This window comes from Nelumbo nucifera, chromosome 1 (assembly GCF_055504915.1).
Source record: "Nelumbo nucifera cultivar China Antique chromosome 1, China Antique-T2T, whole genome shotgun sequence".
NCBI classification, from domain to species: Eukaryota; Viridiplantae; Streptophyta; class Magnoliopsida; order Proteales; family Nelumbonaceae; genus Nelumbo; species Nelumbo nucifera.
Window position 1 is genome coordinate 197,559,237 of NC_142649.1, and position 21,008 is coordinate 197,580,244.

The window sequence follows — 21,008 nt, forward strand, 5'->3', positions numbered from 1 at the left end:
ATGTTTTAAAAAACCTATTATCTAAAATTAAAATACATAAATATAATATGCAAAGAATATTCAAATGAGAATTTAAAAATGAAATCAAACATATAAAACATTTTCAAGCATATAAAACCCACAATCTCTTTTTTTCTCAATTGCATCAAGTGGCTAATGTGACATATTACATTCCTAATTCTACAAGCCGCCTTTGTGCCACGCCCCTCAAGGCAAGCCCAAACAAGTCCATGTTAGGGTCTTAAATTCTTAGTTTTTGCACAAAAAATAATAATTTTCTAGTTTTAATTGCTTTTAAGAAGATATTTTATTAGGACGAATGAATGGACAACATCACCAAATAAGAATTTAAGAACCTAACATGGACTTGTTTGGGCTGGCCTTGAGGGGCATGGGGGCTCTAGCCACCAGACTCAAAAAAAGGAAAAAGCGGCAAATTTTTAAAAGGCGCACCAGGCATACGCCTTTTGAATGGGCTGCGCCTAGGACCTGGGCGAGGCGCCTACCCAAAAATGCGCCACGCCTGTGTGCCTAGGTGTGCCTTTTAAATCACTGCCCTAGAGAAATGTAGTTTCTCTTCCATCCAGCAAGCCTTTTTTTGAATCTTTCAAAAAATGGGTTCCCCCCCAAGGGTAGGCCAAGGTACTGTAAAGGCCAATCACCTACCTCACAACCTAACAAACTAGCTAGGCTTTCAACCTCTCCTCTCTCCTTATTTAACCCTGCTACACAACTTTTGCTCCAATTTACTTTGAGGTTGGAGATCTTTTCAAAATGGGTTACCATCCTTTGTAGATTTGTCATTTCCTCCCTTTCCCTTTCGCAAAAGATTAGAATATCATCTGCAAATTGTAAATGGGTAACCACCACATTATTCCCCCCAATTCTCCAACTTCGTATCAAATTGTTGGCATCAGCCCTTGAAATCAACTCGCTAAACACATTTGCTATCAGAGTGAAGAAAAAAGGGGAAAGGGGATCTCCTTGTCGAAGGCCCCTCTTAGCTGGAAAGAAATCTCTGGCAACTCCATTAACCAAAATGGAATAGTGACAGGAGGAAATACATCCCTTTATCCATTTGCACCATCTCACTCCAAAACCTCTCAATCTTAACACTTTTAGAAGGAAATCCCAATCCACCAAGTCATAGGCTTTCTTCAGGTCCAACTTGCACACTAGCCCTTTTCCTTTCTCCGTTTTCTAAACTCCACACACTCGTTTGCAATAAGGATTTGGTCTATTATTTGTCTTCCAAATGTTGAAGATTAATCAGTTTTATGATGTTTTTCTGAGTAGATGTTTTATGTTAGTTGTTAGATAGGAGGTGGGGACCACAGTAGTTATGTGAGTCCAAATTTTATTATGTTTTTGAGTGTTATATATGCTATTTTATGTTTTGCTGCCCTATAAGGGCATAGTTGACTTTGTATTGTTCTATTACTTTTAGTATAAATAATAAGTGAAGGGGGCGGCCAGATCATTGCTCTCTTTTCTTTTCAACTTCTCTTCTTCTCCTTCTCTCTTCAAGAAACTACTTTTCTTTCATATTTTTTAATTCAGTAGATTTCTACTTGGTATCAGAGCATCGGCTAGGGTTTCTTGAAGCATTCTCATGCAGCCCTAGATCAGCCGACTGCATGAAGTAGTAAAGGGCTGATCGATCTGCTATAGATTGCCTAGTTCTTGGATTTTTTGGTGGGATCTAGTCATCAGGAAGTTGAACTCTTTGTTTTTTATCTGATCTTGGGCGCCCAGGTATTGTTAGTTTTCTTTTGATTTTCTGAAGAGGGCGGTTTGGTTTCTGGAATTTTCTAAGCCTCCTAGAGTGATCGATTCACTCTTCTCTCTGTTGGGAGGCATGGGGAGGAGAGAGATTTCTCTCCAGCTAGGGTTTTCTTTTTCCAAAAGGGTTGGTTTCTGTGTGTGACATTTAAACTTGAGGGGGAGTGTTGAAGACTTATCAATTTTATGATGTTTTTCTGAGTAGATGTTTTATGTTAGTTGTTAGATAGGAGGTGGGGACCACAGTAGTTATGTGAATCCAAATTTTATTATGTTTTTGAGTGTTATATATGTTGTTTTATGTTTAGCCGCCAAGGGCATAGTTGTCTTTGTACCATTCTATTATATTTAGTATAAATAAAGTTGAAAATAGTCCACTTGATGTATGGAACTGTTTGAGATTAGATGCAAACCAGAAAATAAACAAACAAGAGAGGAAGAGAAGAGAGAACTGGCGGCAATGAGTGTTAGAGAGTAAGAGGTTCGAACATAACCTCTCTCTAACACTCTAAACATCTTATTAATAAGTTAATCTTTGACAAATTACAGAGAGGCCCTTGAGTGAGCAGGAAAATACCAAAAACAAACATTATAGAGTATGGGCCCAGAATAAGGCCCACAACAGAGAGAAACATAACATAACATGAAATGACAATCTATGGGCCATTCGGCCCATCTCCTCTACAAATAATAAGTGAAGGGGGCGGCCAGATCATTGCTCTCTTTTCTTTTCAACTTCTCTTCTTCTCTTCTCCTTCTCTCTTCCTTCTCTCTTCAAGAAACTACTTTTCTTTCATATTTTTCAATTCAACAGATTTCTACTCCAAACACAAAAGCCCCTTGATTTGGAGAGATTAAAGAGGGAAGAACTTTTTTTAATTCTCTCAGCTAACACCTTGGAGACAACTTTATACATGCTGCCCACAAGACTTTTGGGTCTAAAATCTTTTGGGTAGGAAGCATCAAAGGTTTTAGGGATCAAAGTGATAAATGTGGCATTTGCCCCTAAGTTAAATTTTCCCCTTTCAAAGAATTCAGCAAAAACTTCCACTAAATCAGCACCCACAATTTCCCAGCAATCTTGAAAGAAAGCCATCATAAATCCATCTAGGCTTGGGGCTTTGTTCATTCATTCAACCTACTAAAATATCTTCTTAAAAAGCAATTAAAATTATAAAATCATTATTTTGTGTGAGAACTAAGAACTTAAGACCCTAACATGGACTTGTTTGGGCTTGCCTCGAGGGGTGTGGCACAAAGGTGGCTCGTAGAATTAGGAATATAATATGTTTTACATTACATTAGCTACTTTAAGTAATGCAATTGAGGAAAAAAATAGATTGTGTGTTTTACATACTTGAAAATGTTATATATGTTTGATTTTATTTTTAAATTCACATTTGAATATGCTTTACATGTTATGTTTATGTATTTTAATTATAGATAGGGAAAATTCCACTTTAGTACCCTAAACTTTGGGGATAGTGTCAAGTTAGTACCCGAACTTTCAAACATGTCACTACAGTACCTAAACTTTGAAAAAAGTGTCAAGTTAGTCCCTGACGCTAACCAACCGTCAGTTATCTATTGAAAATATCAAAACTGCCCTTCAAAAGAAGGCATTGTTCATTGTCTTCTACCTTGAAATTCTGGACTAATGAAGGGCCCACCTTCAACCAGAACGGGAAAATTTTCTCCTAAATAAACACCACACTTTCTCATTCAAACGATCAAACGGGGGACCAAAATCTACTGTTTGGCACTGTTCACATCTAACCGGACTGAACCTCAACCGGTTTGATCCGCGTTGAGTAATTTGAGTCTCTCCCTGGGTTCTACTCTAATGACATAATGAATCTAAATGCTCTTGAAAAACCTTCAACATGTCGAAGAAAGTGACAATTCCGGCCAAGCTGTAGTCGTCTTCAATGACCACACGTAATTCACACGGTGGGCCAGCGCTTGAATCATCATTGCCACCAGCAAGCTCCTTGGATGGCACACAATCGCATCCGCTCTCCCCACCATCTTCGCCGAGTAACTTCCCTGTCGGCTATACCCATGCAACCACAGCGGTACCCTTGGTGACGACGAAAAGGACTCCTCATCTGACAAACACGATGACAACAATGATGGGAAGAATTCCTCCAACAACTCCAACATTCCTTTAAACTTCCTCTCTTTCAACCTTGCCTTCACCACCTGCACCAGGGCTTCTGGCGGACCACCGTAGTCGACGTAAGCCATTAAATTGCCCGCTAAGAGGATATTGCCCATGCAACTGTTCCGTCGCAATTTGCCAGGGTGTATGGAGAGATCTCCCCGATAAATTTCCCATCAGCATCTATGACAATGGTCTACTGAGACAAGGAACTGGAGATTAAATCCATAGTGGAATAGGCTAGATCGTGATATCCGATGGTCGGTGCTTCAATGCCAATGATGCTGAGAGAATCAATCGACAGAGCCGGGATGGGTGAAAAGAGGTTGATGGAGCTCAGGAGGAACCGGATGACGTCCTCTTTAGTGAGCAAGTAGAATTCACATCCATTGTGGAGAGTGATGTTGCTCTGTATTGGGACTACCATGTTCTAGGTGCTTTCCATTATTAGATCAATCACCTTTAATATGCTGAAAAATCAAGAAAAAAAATATCAAAATTTTGGGAAAATATGTATGTTAAAAACAAAGTCTTGGACGAAGTTAGTACCCGAACTTTAGGGGTAGTGTCAAAAGAAGACTGTTCATTGTCTTCTACCTTGAGACTGAACCCGCAAGCAGGTCGGGGTTTCCTTTCAAGGTTAATCTCATGAGCTGTATCTAGTCCAGAATCTCAAACACCTCAACCGGTTCATACTCAAGGTAAAAGATAATGAACAATGTAAAGGGCAGTTTTGACATTTTCAATAGATAGCTGACGGTCAATTAACGGCAGGAACCAACTTGACACTTTTTGAAAGTTTAGGTACTGCAGTGACACATTTGAAAGTCTAGGTACTAACTTTACACTACCCCCAAAGTTTAGGGTACTAAAGTGGAATTTTCCCTTCTAGATAATAGGTTTCTTAAAACATTTATTTTAAAATTTAAAGTTTATATTTTTTTATTAATATTATGTTTAATATTCTTTTTTTTTGCAGTTTTTTTTTATTTTTTAGCATTTTTTTATTTGTGTGCCTTGCTTCAAAAAGGCGTGCACCTCACCTTGTGCCTTGCACCTCAGGTGCGAATTGACCCCTATGCCTTGCACTTTTGAAACACCATCTCTGGCAGAGTTTGGTTTTTTGAGTCTTTAGGTCTTTCATCTGTGAATTTTTTGGGTTTTGTTATAGAATGTTGTTTTTGTTGGGGTCCTCTGGATGTATGTCTCTTTCGGGTGATACCTTATCACCTTTCTATTGTATTTCTTTTTCTTTTTTAATGAATTTTCTCTTTATTCTTCAAAAAAAAAAAAACAACGGATGTGGCATTAAACAAAATGGAATGGCGAAATAGGATTCATGTAGCCAACCCCATATAGCTGGATGAGGCTTGGACAATGATGATGATATCCTAGTTTATTTTACTAAGAAGATTCCTTAAGTGTCAATTACCTCTACAGCCTGCTTCCTTTTATTGGGCACTAGTGCCAAACACTAACAGAAACAAATTCCTCCATGTGTGTTATTTTTTAGCCAAAATGCACAGATCCCATACAATATTAGTTCATCACTTTTTTCTGCGAAGGATATCAGTCTCTTACATTCATCTGATCTATTTCTAGAAAAATGATGGGTGGCATAGCAGGACCTTTAGATGACAGGTTGTATAACTTTATTTTGTGTTCTCCTTTTGTTTTGCTGCAGTGTATTCAGTAACAAATAAATAAGTCTTCCAAATAAAACCAGGACTGGCTCTGCAAAGCAGTCTTGCATGGACTCTCCTAAATGGATGACCTGCCCATGTCAGACATCCAACAGAGTCCAACACCCCACAGATTCTTGAGGACACTTATATGTGACATTTCCTTTTTATTTCCTGCCTTATTTGATGTAACTGAACAGATAATGCACAAGTCGAATACCATTTTTCATATCAGATGTTGCTTACAAATAAAGGCAACATCTTTTGAAGGTACATAATGTATGAATCCAAAAAATGAGTTTCTAGAAGTGGCATGATAAGGAAAAGACATATTACTTCATGTTAATCAGCTCAAACAGTGGAAGAATCAAATTAAGTTGCAAGGGCTAAAGTTAAGGGTTTAAGTAACTTTCACTTGAACATGAATTGTTTCTCATTAAAAAAAAAAAAAATATTTTGCTTGAGGGCAAATAAGACAAGAATCTGCATAAGCATCTTTTTCCTTCACCAAAAGGTCACCCTCCACTTGGCCTCATTAAACTTTGTTGTTTCCATATGCTGGGTTATCCTTCAGATGTCTTTCAGTTGATTAGTCAGTGGAATTCACATATTTTTTTTGTTACTGGGAAAATACCTCTTTGCAAGAGTTCTTTGCTGAACAACCTCACAATCTCATTAACAAGAACCAGGTGAAAAGATTTTAAAGTGACTCAGTCTTGGTAGCATCCTCAGATAAATAGGGCTAGGTAGAAGGTATTCTAATTGATTCAGAACATTTGTTTTTTTTCAATGGACTAAAGGTGTAGAAAAGCCTATCTTCTGCCATAACAACATGAAAGATTTAAGGTGCATTTTGGGTTGGGCTTGAACTTTGGAGTAACAAAAACGTAGTTTGGAGATGATGCAAGATCAATAAAAAAAAAATGAATGTAGTGACCTCTTCAGTGAATATTTTCATCCTAATGGTCTCCAGGGAAGGCAAACGATGTGGTAAAAATTCTATCAAAGTGAATCTGTTTCTTTCTTTCTTGTTTTTGGTAAAAATCAAAGCGGATCTGTTGGGCCGCACTTAGCAGGGACTTAATATTCCTTTGTAACTCTCTCCTTTCACCCCTTCTTCTCCCTTGCCTTTTTCTTGCTTGGATACATACTTTTGCATTTCTTCGTTGTTCTATTCAATATATACATATATGATTGAACAATTAAAAATTTAAAAAAGAAGAAGAATCAGGGAGGGGGGATCTTCTCCTGTTGAATCCAAAGCTCTTTGATTTTCCTTTGCAACAAGTCACAACTGTAAACCCCTTCTGTAAACAAAAATTCACTCTGTAACAGCAAATTAGTGTATATAGGCAGTAATTATAGGTTATAGCTTCCAAATATATCAAATGTCCAATCACGTATCATCACCAGAATTGTATACATACTAAGCAGAAAAATGCAAAGGAGTTGAAAGTGCTTCTTCATTGTGAACCCAACAAGAAAACATAAAATAAGCTATATGAAGATACCCTGCTAAGAGAACTTACAGCGTTAATATGGGCATGAGAGCGCAGATAAGTAACAGAGCAAGCCCGTGATTCATATCGGGGAGGAGGCGTCAACCCTATGGCGATTCGGCGAAGTCCAAAAACAATCCGTTCTTTCAACCGGCTCCCTTCTTGTTGTTGCTGCTCTGGAACCGAACTGTCCATCATCTCTGAATTATGGCCTTCGTCCACCCATCTCAGTGATTCCACTCAACTATACATGTAAGACTTGACGTTCCAAGTAAAAGAAAAGGACATGCAGGCTGAAGCGACGTTGGGAGTCCGGATCTTCTGTGGACAAAACTAGATTAAGCATGTGAAGTTCTTCACGCGTGTGACCTCTTACACGACGAGTGGTAAGGCACTTCGCAGTTCGCACCATTGCTCGAGCTGTCGAGCAAGGTATCTACGTTCGTAATAGCGCCAATCCTCTGGTTCAAGCCCGTCGCTAGTCACCATTTCTTCGATGGAACGACATGGTTTTTGCATCCTCAACGGCTTGGTAAGCTCTGTTTGCTGCTTCACCATCTCCAGCACCCGTGAAAGAATGCAAACCTATCTTCTCAGTCCACAACGAATAGAAATGTATAAAATCATTAATAAACCTACCCCTCCTCAGTCCTCATTCTTCGCTGCTTCGTACTCTCCAAGCCCGCTCAAATCTTCTGGCATCCTGATTTCTCCTGCATAGTACCTGGCAACCTGTCTCATGGTTGAACGTGGTGCAGATGAGACACAGTGAGGACAATCAACCCAACATGAGCACAATCACCACCTCTAATCATTCTTCCCATTCAACCTCGAATCCACCATGTGCAAGATGGCCATATCCTCCATCTATACTATACCCACACCACCAATATCAGGTCTTCCCGACGATGCTCTGATCAATAGACAATAGGTCTTCGCCGGCACGTTACCTCCAGCAATTGGTCTTCCGACGACTCGCATGTGCCACTTGTGCAGCGGATCTGATGTTGTCTATTCTAACAGCACTGACCTATGGAGCTGGAATCTTCTACCGAGACTAAATCTTTTCCTCACAAAGGGCGCCTCACACTGACCTCACGCGCACAGATCTCTCGTACTTATTTTTCACAGGAGATGTTTTCAATTCACGGTGGATGTACCTGTGAGCGCCTCTGAGTGAAGACCGAATGTGCTCCTCACAAAAGGCGTTTCACGCGCGCCTTACAGCACATCCTACCATGCATTAGGAGCATCTCCTGTACTTCTAAGAATTTTTTCGCTGGAGATGTTCCTAATACACGGTGGATCTGCATGTGAAGGGCCTAAGTGTGAGAAACAGATCCCGTTCCCCCCGAGTGAAGAGAAGATCCCATTCCTCTCTCCAAAGAAATTCATGTCTGCTACCAACATGACGCTTCCAATAGTCCCAACAAATCGTCGTAGATTGCCAAGTGACCTGCTCGCAATTCAATTCGAAAGAGTGGAGACTTGGAGAAGGGGTCAGTGACTGCGTGTGAAGCGTGGGGCGGACGACAGTCGAACCTATTTAAGCCCTAGACTGTATTCGAATCGAGATTAACAGATATCGATTTCACCCATTCAGCCTCTATATTCTCTACAATCTTTACCGTGCCTTTGTATCGTCGATTCATCGGTGACAATTACAGAGGACTAGAGGAGTTGCAGAAAATGGGTATAATCAGGAGCAGTTTCTCATTCATGCTAGGGACGTTGTGTGGAGTATACGTTGCTCAGAACTACAACGTTCCCAACATAAAGAAGCTCGCTAGTACAGGGCTTTTGATAGCCAAACACATCGAGGAAACGTACCGGAAGCCGAAGAAGAGAGACGACGACGACTAGTAGGGAAAGCGATGCTTTAGGAAAACTTGAAACCAGGTTCTCTTCCCTTTTTTGTTTTCTTCACCAGGGTGCTTTAAATTTTGATGTCTGTGTATTACAAAATGAGACGGGAAAAAATTGAAACCCTTGGTGTCGCAATGTGAACATTGTAGATTGATTGAGGGTTAACACTTCTGTTTATTGATGGAAATGTTGAATTGTTCCTTTCCTTACCTCAAATTAAAGCATGCATTAGTCAGATTTTTTTAATTGTAGCAAGGATATGCAATTGTTATATTAAATTGATTGAATAAATTGCTGTAGATCGGCGAAATTCATATTCGTCATCTTGCAATTCTTATTGTTAACATCGATCCTTACTTTTCCCAGTGATCTCCCTTTAGCAACATGTATTAACGAAAACTTGTAAATGAATTTATGTTTTATGATTATCTTAAAATTACCATTAAGTTTCTTGGCATCTCAATCTATTGTTCCTTATCGAACAACTATAGCAACACAAAGTTCAGCTAATGAATTGGCAAAAGCAAAAGAATAAAAACGCTTAGAAAAACCATGAGCATAGGCCAAAATGTTAAGAAGAAATTTTAACAGGATGTTCTACCAAAAGATTGAAAGGATCAGGATGGGGTAAACTCTGCCCATTCATGTGATGGTTAATTTACAAGCATACTAACTTAGAGAACTCATTTCTCCAGGTATCTATTTAATCTGAACTGGAATAGATTTTTGTTTTTTTTATAGTATTAAAAAATATGAAAGAAAGTAGTTTCTTGAAGAGAGAAGGAAGAGAGAAGGAGAAGAGAAGAAGAGAAGTTGAAAGAAAAGAGAGCAATAATCTGGCCGCCCCCTTCACTTATTATTTATACTAAAATAATAGAATAGTACAAAGACAACTATGTCGTTATAGGTCGGCAAAACATAAAACAACATAAATAACACTCAAAAAACATAATAAAATTTGGACTCACATAACTACTGTGGTCCCCACCTCCTATCTAACGACTAACATAAAACATTTATTCAGAAAAACATCATAAAACTAATTAATCTTCAACACTCCCCCTCAAGTTGGGAGTAAATGTCACACATTCCCAACTTGCGTAGCCACCCCTTTAGTGAGAACATCAGCTAGCTGCAACTTTGAAGAGACATAAGGCAAACAAACTTCTCCTGTTGTTACCCTTTCTCTTATAAAGTGTCTATCAACTTCAATATGTTTTGTCCTATCATGCTGAATTGGATTGTGGGCACTATTGATTGCAGCTTGATTGTCACAGTATAACATCATGGGTTCTTCTGCTTTCACCCCAATCTCACTCAAAAGAGATCTAACCCAAAGAAGTTCTGAGACACCATGAGCCATGGATCTATACTCAGCCTCTGCACTTGACCTTGCCACAACCGCTTGCTTCTTAATCCTCTAGGAGATCAAGTTTCCACTTACAAAGGTACACACTCCTGATGTAGACCTCCTGTCATCTAAGCATCATACCCAGTCTGCATTTGTATAGGATTCTAGCTTCAGATTCTCATGATTTGAGAAAAGAATGCCTCTACCAGGGTGTTTTTTCAAATATGCAAGTATTCTTTCAATAGCTTCCCAATGCTAATCCCGAGGTGCATGCATGTACTGACTCACAATACTAACAGCATAAGAAATATCTGGCTATGTCATACACAGATACAACAGTCGGTCCACCATTCTTTGATTTCTCCCCACATCCTTTACTAATTCACCATTAATTCTGTGATTTGGATCAATAGGAATGTCTGTTGTTTTGGTCCCCAACTTCTCAGTCTCTCGCAGTAGGTCAAGTACATACTTTCTCTGTGAAATGAAGATCTCATGCTTGGATCTTGCAACTTCAATCCCTAAAAAGTATTTGAGCTCACCAAGATCTTTGATCTCAAATTCCTACTGCAATGATTTTTTCGAGATTGTCAATCTCCTCCAGATCATTTCCTGTCACCACTATATCATCCACATCCACATACACAATCAGAATTGACACCAAAGCATCTCTTCTCTTCACAAAGAGTGTGTGATCAGACTGTGTTTGTTTCAGTTCATACAGAGATTTTCTAAGTCTGCACACATTTCCTTTACCAATATTTTCATAAAAGTTTGCTAGAATGTCCATATATACCTCCTCCTGTAAGCCATCATTGAGGAAAGCATTTTTTACATCAACCTGGAACAAGGGCCATGAATAGGTGGCTCTAGAGATAAAAGAATACGAATTGAACTCATCTTAGCTACTGGTGCAAAGGTTTCCAGATAATCAACACCATAGGTCTGAGTATACCCTTTTGCTACTAACCTTGCCTTGTACCTCTCTATCTTGCCATCGGCCTTATACTTCACTATGAATACCCATCGACATCCGACTGTCTCCTTGTCTGGGGGGAGATCAACTATTTCCCAAGTTTGGTTTTTGACCAAAGCATCCATCTCATCTTGCATGGATGTTTTCCATTCAGGTTTGGAGAGAGCCTCAGTAACATTCCTGGGTATAGACAGAATCTAGGGAAGAAAGAAAAGCACGGTAGGAGGGTGATAAGGCACTGTAGGAAAGATGGTGTGAAATGCAGTGGGCTGTATACTTTCTCTTCCTCTTACGAAATGCAATGGAAATATCAAGGTCAGTGGGATCAGCTGCAACAATGGTGTTAGGGATAGAAACATTATCATCAGAAAACATAACAGGCTCAAGAGGAATACCTGGACTGTATCTGCTGAATCTGGAGTTTCAGAAGGACTAACAGAGAGTAGTGTGGGTCGAGGATGTGTGGAGTCAACCATCATCTACCGACGTTGATATTGCTGTGAGGCTGCCCGTAGTGGCTCAGGTAATGAAACTGGAGGTGCAGGTGTTGGCTGAACCGATGTTGGCTAAACTGATGGTGCAGGTGGTGATTGAACTGATGTTGGTACCATAGAAATAGGAAGAGGAACAGATTGTGAGTTCTCCTCCCCAAAACTCTCCCCCTGAGGAGAACCACTCGAGAAGAAGAATGTGGATTCAAGAAAGGTAACATCCATAGTGACAAATCTGCTCCTCAACACTGGGTCATAACAGCAATACCCCTTTTGGTTTTGAGCATACCTAAGAAAAACACATTTCTTGGCCTTAGGATCCAATTTCTTGCGATGAGGGCCAAGAATGTGAACAAAAGAAACACAACCAAAAACCCTCAGAGGTATATGAAATATCTCTCCATCTGAAAAAATGATGCTAAATGGCATCTTAAACCCCAAAGTTCGTGAAGAAACACGGTTAATCACATGTACAACTGTAAGAACTGCATCTCCCCAGAACTACACAGGAACTGAAGCACACACCATAAGATTCCTTGCCGCCTCTACAATGTGTCTATTTTTCCTCTTAAACTCCATTTTGTTGCGGTGTATATCCACAACTGCTTTGATGAACTACACAATGTTCTAAGAGATACATGGTTAGGTCTTTCTCAAAGTACTCTCTAGCATTATCTAATCTAAAAACCTTAGTTCTCACTCCAAATTGTGTGAGAACCATCTGGTGGAATTGTCATACTAAGTTAGAAACCTCATCACGTGATCTCATCAAATATATCCAAGAATATCGTGTATAATCATCCACAAACAAGAGAAAGTAACGGAATCCTCCCATGGAAGGGATTTGATATGGCCCTCATACATCAATGTGAACAATATTAAAAGCAGAAGTACTTCTTTTATTACTTGGTTTAAAAGACTGTCTACAATGCTTTCCTAACTGACAACTCTCACACTCCAAAGTAGATAATTGAACAGACTAAAACAACTTTGGGAAAAGACATTTCAAAGAATTAAAAGAAAGATGTCCCAAGTGATTGTGTCAAGCATAATCTGGTTTATTAACTCTGACCCACTACTACTGTTGCTGCTAACATGATGGCCCTGATGTCTCGGAATCTCATCCAGAAGGTAGACTCCATTCACCTCACGTCCACTCCCAATCATCTTCTTTGACTCCAGATCCTGCAAAACACAATTAGTAGGAAGAAAGGTCACAGAACAATTCAAATTTTTTGCCAAAGAACTAACAAAGTAGGTTGGTATGAAGTCTAGGGACATATAAAACAGAGGACAGAGTTATATCATTGGTCACTCTAACTGCCCCCTTCCCAGCAATGGGCATATGTGAACCATCTGATAGGAACTGAAAATGATAGGGGCATTAGTCATATGCTCAGATGCTCCTGAGTCTATAATCTAGGGAGGTCCCTCCTTATCTAAAGTGGATGCAAGATTCGCAGTTGCATATGAACTACCTGTATGTGCAAAGGAAGTGATGTATTTGGCTCTTGCATTCTGCTGTCCATCTAGAAGGCTAGAGCTGGGTGAATCTTTCTTACTCATAAGCTGTCCAAATCTCTCCAATTTTGTTCTCACTACTGCTATTGCAATGGATTCCCAATCAATTTGGGAGAGAAGGGCTGAAGAGTCTCCTGTAGTGGCTACATTTGCATTTTCCTTCTTGTTTCTTATCCGAGCAGGCATTAGATCTGGATGAAACTTCCAACAAGTGTCCCTGGTATGCTTAAGCTTCTTACAATAATCACACACCAGGTCCTTCTTATCTGCCCTTCTAGTCTTACTACTCCCCCTGTCTCCATTCGGCTTAGGTTTTGTTGTACCAACCATAGCCAACTGGTCAATCCCAGGCTGTCTCAGCATTACATTCCTCCTACTCTCCTCTCTAGAGACAAAAGCATAGGCCTGAGAGAGTGTCACACCCTCCCTAGAAAGAACTCAAAAACCCTACTCCTCTCTACCAGTTTGTGATAAGTTGCTGCATCATTTACACTTTCCCATACCACAGTTTCTAAGTGATCTATTTCCTGCCATAGGGTTTTCAGTATGGATAAATACACAGCAAGAGGTTTTTCTCCCTGTTTCATATTTATCACCTGATTTCTTAACTGATAGGCTCTGGCTTCATTTTGCTTCTGAGAGTAGGTTTCAGTCACTCCGTCCCAAATCTCTATAGCAGTATTAGCCCATAGGAAATTTGTTACCATGTAATTCTCTTGCACCCATCGGGAAGAGTCTGTATCAGGTTTCTTCTCCTCCCCAGTGAGATACCCTAATTTTCCACGGGCACCAATAGCTATTTTAGCTAATTGTGCCCACTCCAAATAATTTTTACCATCAAGTTTTACTGTAGTAATGATCTCAGACCCAAAAATATCACTACTACCTCCAACACCCAGTCCCACAGTACCGGTAGATTTCATCTCGGTATTCCAACTCTCCATTTTACTTCAAACATTTCAACAGTAAGAAAAAATAGATTGGAGACCTTCAAAAAATAATTTAATACCATACACAGAAATCAACCCTTCCGGAAGAAGAAAACCCTAGCTGGAGGGAAATCTCTCTCCTCCCCATGCCTCCCAACAGAAAGAAAAGTGAATCGATCACTTCGGGAGGCCTAGAAAATTTCAGAAACCAAACCGCCCTCTTCAGAAAATCAAAAGAAAACTAACAATACCTAGGCGTCCAAGATCAGATCAAAAACAAGGAGTCCAACTTTTTTGGGACTCTTCCCTATATTCCAGTTCTTCCTGATTTTGATGTCGAACAGTAGATCACCTTCCTGATGTCTAGATCCCACCAAAAACTCCAAGAACTGGGCAATCTATAGCAGATCAATCAGCCCTTTACTCATGCAGTCGACTGATCTAGGGCTGCATGAGAATGCTTCAAGAAACCCTAGCCGATGCTCTGATACCAAGTAGAAATCTGTTGAATTAAAAAATATAAAAGAAAGTAGTTTCTTGAAGAGAGAAGGAAGAGAGAAGGAGGAGAAGAGAAGAAGAGAAGTTGAAAGAAAAGAGAGCAATAATCTGGCCGCCCCCTTCACTTATTATTTATACTAAAATAATAGAACAGTACAAAGACAATTATGCCCTTATAGGGCGGCAAAACATAAAACAGCATAAATAACACTCAAAAACATAATAAAATTTGGACTCACATAACTACTATGGTCCCCACCTCCTATCTAACGTCTAACATAAAACATCTACTCAGAAAAACATCATAAAACTAATTAATCTTCAACATTTATTATTCTCTAGTTTCGTGGGAGAAGTTAACGAATCTCCAAATGCCCCGTACAGTGTGTTGGCTCCATCTAATTCCACTTGCATAGTGTTAAGGACAGAGAGAGGTGTTGCTTAGCCTCCATTTGTTTGCAGTACACATTTCATTTGCATTGGTGCAAATGCACAGAAGTGCAAACCGGGAGAATGAAAATTCTGGTTTACTTTTGCTTCGCAGTTTATTTTGTTTTGTTTGTTAAGGACAGAGTGAAGTGTTGCTTAGCCTCCATTTGTTTGCAGTACACATTTCATTTGCATTGGTGCAAATGCACAGAAGTGCAAATCGGGAGAGTTTCACTTTTACTTCACAGTTTATTTTGTTTTGTTTGTTTAGGAGTACAATGGGAAGAAAAATGATGTGGTCCTCACTTTGTATGGGGGAAAATGAAGGGTGCAATGTTTGCATCACCTTTTGGGATGCAAAATCTGCACCATCAATAGGTGCAATGGGAGAAGTTTACATTTTACCCATCTAGGGGTGCAAGTTGACATGGCAATCAAATGGCTACAAATCCAAACTAGATACTGCAAACAAATGGAACCTTAGCAATGCTGGTTCTCTTGAATAGGGAAAGTACCTTATTGTTGATTCCTAATCTTCCATAGGTCCACTATAATCCCAAAACATGTTGTAAACATCCTTGAGGACCATCCCACCCATTCAGGCCAAGGTGGGGATTATCAAGAGACTTACTCTCAAATTTTAACTTGACCTCCAAGCTATCTAAAAGGATAGGTGCCCTAGCGGGATTTTTAAATTCACCTAGAAGACTGGCTGCTTAGATTCCTTCCCCTCTCCTCAGTGGCACTACAACAGTACTTCATAAGAGATCACTTGTCAGCCCCAGATTTTACCACTGCTCAAAGCTTTTTTTTTTTTTTTTGATAGTCAAAGCACATAATTGTATTCATAATCAAACAGCCTTACTATCCTAAAAGAGATAAAAAGTAGAAGATATAACTTCACTATTTTTACTAAATGCTGAAGTTATATTGAATTCAGATCATGTAGATACACCAAAGGGTTGTACAGGATCAATTCTTTCCAATATCTCCTATAATGTTCATAATTTGATCCTTCAAAACCCTTAATAATGAGAGTCCATCACATCAACGTTCTCCCTGTTTTGATTAATTTCAATTAAATGGGAGACACCTTGCCATAGAAAAAATATTCTTCTCCTTCAGTGCACAAACATAGAGCAAAAGGGGGGAGATTCCTCAAAATGGATCCATGCTTATTAAAACATCACACTCACCGAGAAGATGTGAGCATGGGAAGGTTTCTTGGAGTGACTCATTGCCTCTGAAATAGCTAAATAAATGTAACACCAAAACTGTGATTAACATCATAATGCAAACATAAATGTGGTTTGCACCAACAATTTTTTAACATAACTTAACAGGTTAAGTGAGAAGGAAATTTCCATCAGTTAGTGTTTTGAAGTCAGGCATAGTGTGGTTGTGTGGTGTCTTTATAGATAAAGAGACAGAGGAATATACTATTCCGTTAAACTTCAAGATGTGGATATCAGTCCAGAAAATCCAGATTTGAGATGTTGGAAGGAGTGCAAGAAGGAGCACTTTGCAGTCAAGTCTCTTTACAAAACATTAAACCAAAGTCAGATTAAAATTCTAGCATTTAAAGGCATATGGTGTAACCCTATTCCTCCAAGAGTGGAAGCATTCTGCTGGCTGGTTGTGTTGCATTGTATTCTCACACAAGACCATGTGATGAATTGTGAATGTGACTCTCTGCGGGGGGAGTCCCTAGTCTCCATCTCTTCCTTTCTCAAACTGACACATGCAGATTGGCTCAAAGTTCAAAGAGCAGCCATAGATTTTAATGATACAATGGAATAGCTTCATTGAGAGTCTGGACCCTGATCTTCATCAATTTTAAAGAAATGTGGTCTTCATCCATTTGGCTTTGCTGTTTACACTTGGAATTCAAGCAAAGACTGATGAGCATGTCCTCTTCAGCAGTCAGTTTCCAGCCTGTTGTGGTAGATTATCATAAAGGGGAGGAACTGGAGCTGCAGAATATGGAGATAAGCAGTTTCTCATTCTTGGTGGGAATGGTAGAATGGTATGTGGGGGCCGGGTATACATTGCCAAGAACCACAACATTTATTTGAGAGCCGTCACTTTTAGTGTTTGTTTAGAAGCTTGCTGAAGTGATGTTATTGCTTGTACAACTGATATGAGAGTTTATACTAGGGCTATGAATTTCTAGCTTGCACTGCCAAACTGTAATCTCTTTCATAATGCACAAGTATTTGGTTCATAAGGTTATATTGGTTTTGTGTTTGCTAACTACAGATCATCTTTTCAGCTGAAGATTTGGTGTAAGAGTTGAGTTACCAAATCTAGAAGCTGGCTTATTGAAACTGATGATGTGAGTTCCAATAGATTCATATTCAAAGTTTTTTTTTTTCTCCTGGCTGTATTGCATATTTGAGTTTGTGTAGACTCTAGTGGCTTAGTAAGTATTAGGTGGCAAAGCCAATATTTCTTAAAAGAAATAAAGAATATAGGCTAGAGTAGGTGTCAATTGATCATGGCACCTGAGATTTATGGACTGGAAAAGGTATGCTGGTTGGGTTGTCATAAGCTAATCCACATGAACTAATATTGAGTTGTTCTGTTGTTGTCTTTCGAGACCATCTTTATGAGATGATTTTCTTTTTGGCATTGCAAATGGTATCTGTTTGTCCAAATTCAAATTTGAATCCAATCATATCAAGGCAATCTGAAGTTGATCTATCTATAACTGGATCAAATGTGGATCCACTCCAATTCAATCCAATAATACACACACATAATTAATATGCATCTTTAGTAAAGTTGGTCTTAATGTTGTATGTTTACCAAGGAGTGAGGAGTCATCTGTTCAAGTCTGAACCAAGTCTATACATGGTATTGGCTGCTAAAACCTGATGGGCCAATGGAGAGGGTTCTCACTCCGTCCACACCCACTGCTTTTACTTTCCTTGAATTTCATTAAATAGTTCTTTCCAATATCAACTAGTCTTTCAGTTATCTCCACGGGACATTTTCCTTTAATGGCCATCTTACAGAGGTCCTCATCTACCCACTTAGATTAAAGATCAACCCTTAGCCACAGAATATCTACACATTCCTTTGATGTCAAGGTTCTTTTATATGAGTCTGACATATCTGAGGCCTTCAATTGCTCCACGTAACAATTGTGACTTTAAGCTGGTCATTGTTTGGAAGTGCAATGCTTGTGAGGGTCACCACTCACCACGGCCAGTGCCCAGCAATTAGGAGGTTCTTTTGAAGCTAGTGAAGGAACTTGGTCACTATCAAATTCTTATTCTCTTGAAACCTTGTGACATGGTTGATTTTTGTAGAAGCTGTATGAGAAATTTTGGTTGTTTCTTTGTTACTCTGCAATTCCAATGATCCGTTGCTTGACAACTGTTCATGATCAACTTGATTGATTGTTCCTCTCCTTCAAGATGCAAAGGAAAATGGCTTAGATCCAGCTTCATATTGGGTTCCAACTCTGAATCAGTGACATTCAGAACGCTCCTATTGGAACTGAGAGTCCTCACCAATCTCTTGAAGCAGCAGAAGCAAGACAGAAACTTCCTGACCTGGCTGACAAACAACACAGAAGCAAGCTGGACAGATTTGTTTAATAACACCGCAATAGTCTGCATTCGTATACAGAAGTCCAGAAATAAATTTTTTGTCTCATGACTCATGAGCAGATTTGTATACAATACGGCAGTACCCATTTGTATTGTATGCAGAGCCATCATGTCCATGCAGATTTCTTTGTTCTTCACTGCTCCCGACCCCCAGGAAGGCATGGAGTTGCCCGTTGCGATGCAGATCAGGACGGTGCTGCTGAGCTTGCTGAGCTGGTCCTGGCGTCGAGGCATGGAAGTATTAGTGGCATTAAGAGATATTAAAATCTACAAGAGAACCAAAGCTTCATTTAGTGCATATAGACGTAAATAAAAATTTATGAAGAAAAATAGTTGTTCGTTTTCTCTTATCTCTTATTTCTTAAAGTGTAATTATACAATTTTTTATTTTTCAATGATACTCTAAAAAGACAAATAAAAACTTTTTTAGATATGGGGTCAAAATGGATATTTGATAACTTTCAGAATTGAGAATTCAGAATAATATTCTCTGCATTCAGACTTCAGAGGAAAGAAAAGTTCACCAATGCCAATGTACCTCTTAGTGTAATTATTGCACGTTCAAATGTTAGACTTCAGAGCAAACAAACAGGCCCTTAGTTTTGCTTAGGAATGTGCATATTAGTAGCCATGGTTTAGAAAGAATTTTCTTTATCAAGATGCCTATTAATAGCCATGGTTAGAAAGAATTCAAATATGTTTCTCACATAGTGCACCTCACACCAACCGCATCGCACATCACAAGTGTGCATTGAGAACATCTCCCATACAGAGGTCCTCTGATGTCAACCCAAAACTTAGAAGTAGAGATATACATCACTTAGTATCCCCGCATGACATACATACATCACTTATGTATGTCATGTCTATAGGTGAGACCAGCCCAACCATGCACAATGCCAATTTGTGTGATAAGGTGCAAGAAACTAAGGTTGTTGATGGGTTGTCAGTTGAACAAGAGGATAAGGAGCTTGGAAACAAGATTTGGGAGCTTATTTTGGAGTTGATTAGAATTTGTGTGGAAAAGGAACAGGCTAGGATAGAGAGAGTTGAGTAGAGTGACACTCTGAATCCTAAGATGAGGGAGAAGTTGGAGAAAGCAGGAAATGTAACTAGCTCTTTAAAAAAAGGGAAGGGGGAGAAAAAGAAAAAGAGTCTTAATAAAAAAGGAGATGGGAAAGCAAAACCAATAGAGTCTAGGAAAAAGGGAGAAGAGACTTTAAAGAAGATAAAAAAGAAATTAAAGTGGAAAGACTCAAATGTGAGGTGGATTATGATAAGGGGAGCGTGGGTAGAAAGGGGAGGAAAAAATTGTAAAAGGGTCTTCTAGTAAGGGTTTGTTTTTGAATTGTGCCTATGAAGTTGTTAAGATGGTATGTAAGAGGTTTGGGGAGTTCATGAAAGAGATGAGTGATCAGGGGTATGTTGAGGAAAGAAAAGACAAACAGTTTTAATTCAAGAATCTAAGCTACTTGAGGTAGACAAGAGGTGGGTGCGGAGTATTTGGTTAGCTAATGAAGGAGGAGGTGGTTTCTAGAAATAAGGATGATGGTGGCCTAGGGATAGGAAACATTAGATTAAGGAAATCGTTGTTGGGGAAATGGGTGTGGAGGTTGCCATTGGAACAAGATAAACTCTAGCACAGAGTGGTCGTTACCATACATGGAATGGAAGACAATGGTTGGGATGCGGGTCTTGACCCTAGGGCCTTTCAATGTTCTCCTTGGAAAGTTGTTCATGAACTCCTACCTTCTATCCTTCCTTTTTTTCAAATTTGATGCTTGTACAAGGAATAAAGTGTTGTTTTGGGAATGTGGTTACCTGACTTGGAGGGGGGGGGGCAAAACATAGATTGGAGTCGCCATATAAATTTTTTTGGGAATTGGGTATTTAGGAAAACTCAAAATTTGAGATTTTTCAAGAAAAACAATTTGTTTTTTGGTGATTCATTGCTCAAGAGGGATGAAACTCTTAGGGTTTGGGGACCAAAGTATGATGTGGGAAGGTGTTAGGCACCCCACGCGTGTAGTTGAACTGGCTTCTACTTCACCAATATTCCAAAGAAGTTTAATAACTTTAGGCATAAATTATTGAAAATTTATACACTAATTAGGTAAATTGGAGAACATGCAAGGATTCAAAATTGTTTATGCTAATACATAATGTAAATTAAGCACTCAACAAAATGATGGAGAACATTAAATGG

The 21,008-nt window shown here is 39.2% G+C and overlaps 1 protein-coding gene and 1 pseudogene across 5 annotated transcripts; one reads left to right on the top strand and one right to left on the bottom strand.

Moving 5' to 3' along the window:
* Nucleotides 1-560: 560 nt before the first annotated feature.
* On the bottom strand, nucleotides 561-8,272 carry LOC109115025 (CBS domain-containing protein CBSX5 pseudogene; annotated as a pseudogene). Its single transcript, XR_016080874.1, has 2 exons — nucleotides 7,155-8,272; nucleotides 561-4,413 (listed from the first exon to the last, which is right to left on the bottom strand). The product of XR_016080874.1 is annotated as a CBS domain-containing protein CBSX5 pseudogene (transcript).
* Nucleotides 8,273-8,578: 306 nt separating this feature from the next.
* On the top strand, nucleotides 8,579-19,251 carry LOC104602319 (uncharacterized). Of its 4 annotated transcripts, XR_016080875.1 has the most exons (3): nucleotides 8,579-9,023; nucleotides 17,458-17,520; nucleotides 18,608-19,251. XR_016080875.1 is itself a non-coding variant. In XM_088895772.1 (2 exons), exon 1 carries the CDS (start codon nucleotides 8,814-8,816, stop codon nucleotides 8,985-8,987), a length of 174 nt encoding a protein of 57 aa, XP_088751898.1. In that variant the 5' UTR covers nucleotides 8,579-8,813; the 3' UTR covers nucleotides 8,988-9,023; nucleotides 18,608-19,249. The 4 variants fall into 4 exon arrangements, 3 of the variants coding, with proteins under 3 accessions (XP_088751898.1, XP_088751899.1, XP_010264252.1); XM_088895772.1 differs by lacking the exon at nucleotides 17,458-17,520 and having other exon boundaries at nucleotides 18,608-19,249; XM_088895773.1 differs by lacking the exon at nucleotides 17,458-17,520 and having other exon boundaries at nucleotides 18,674-19,247.
* The last annotated feature ends 1,757 nt before the right edge of the window (nucleotides 19,252-21,008 follow it).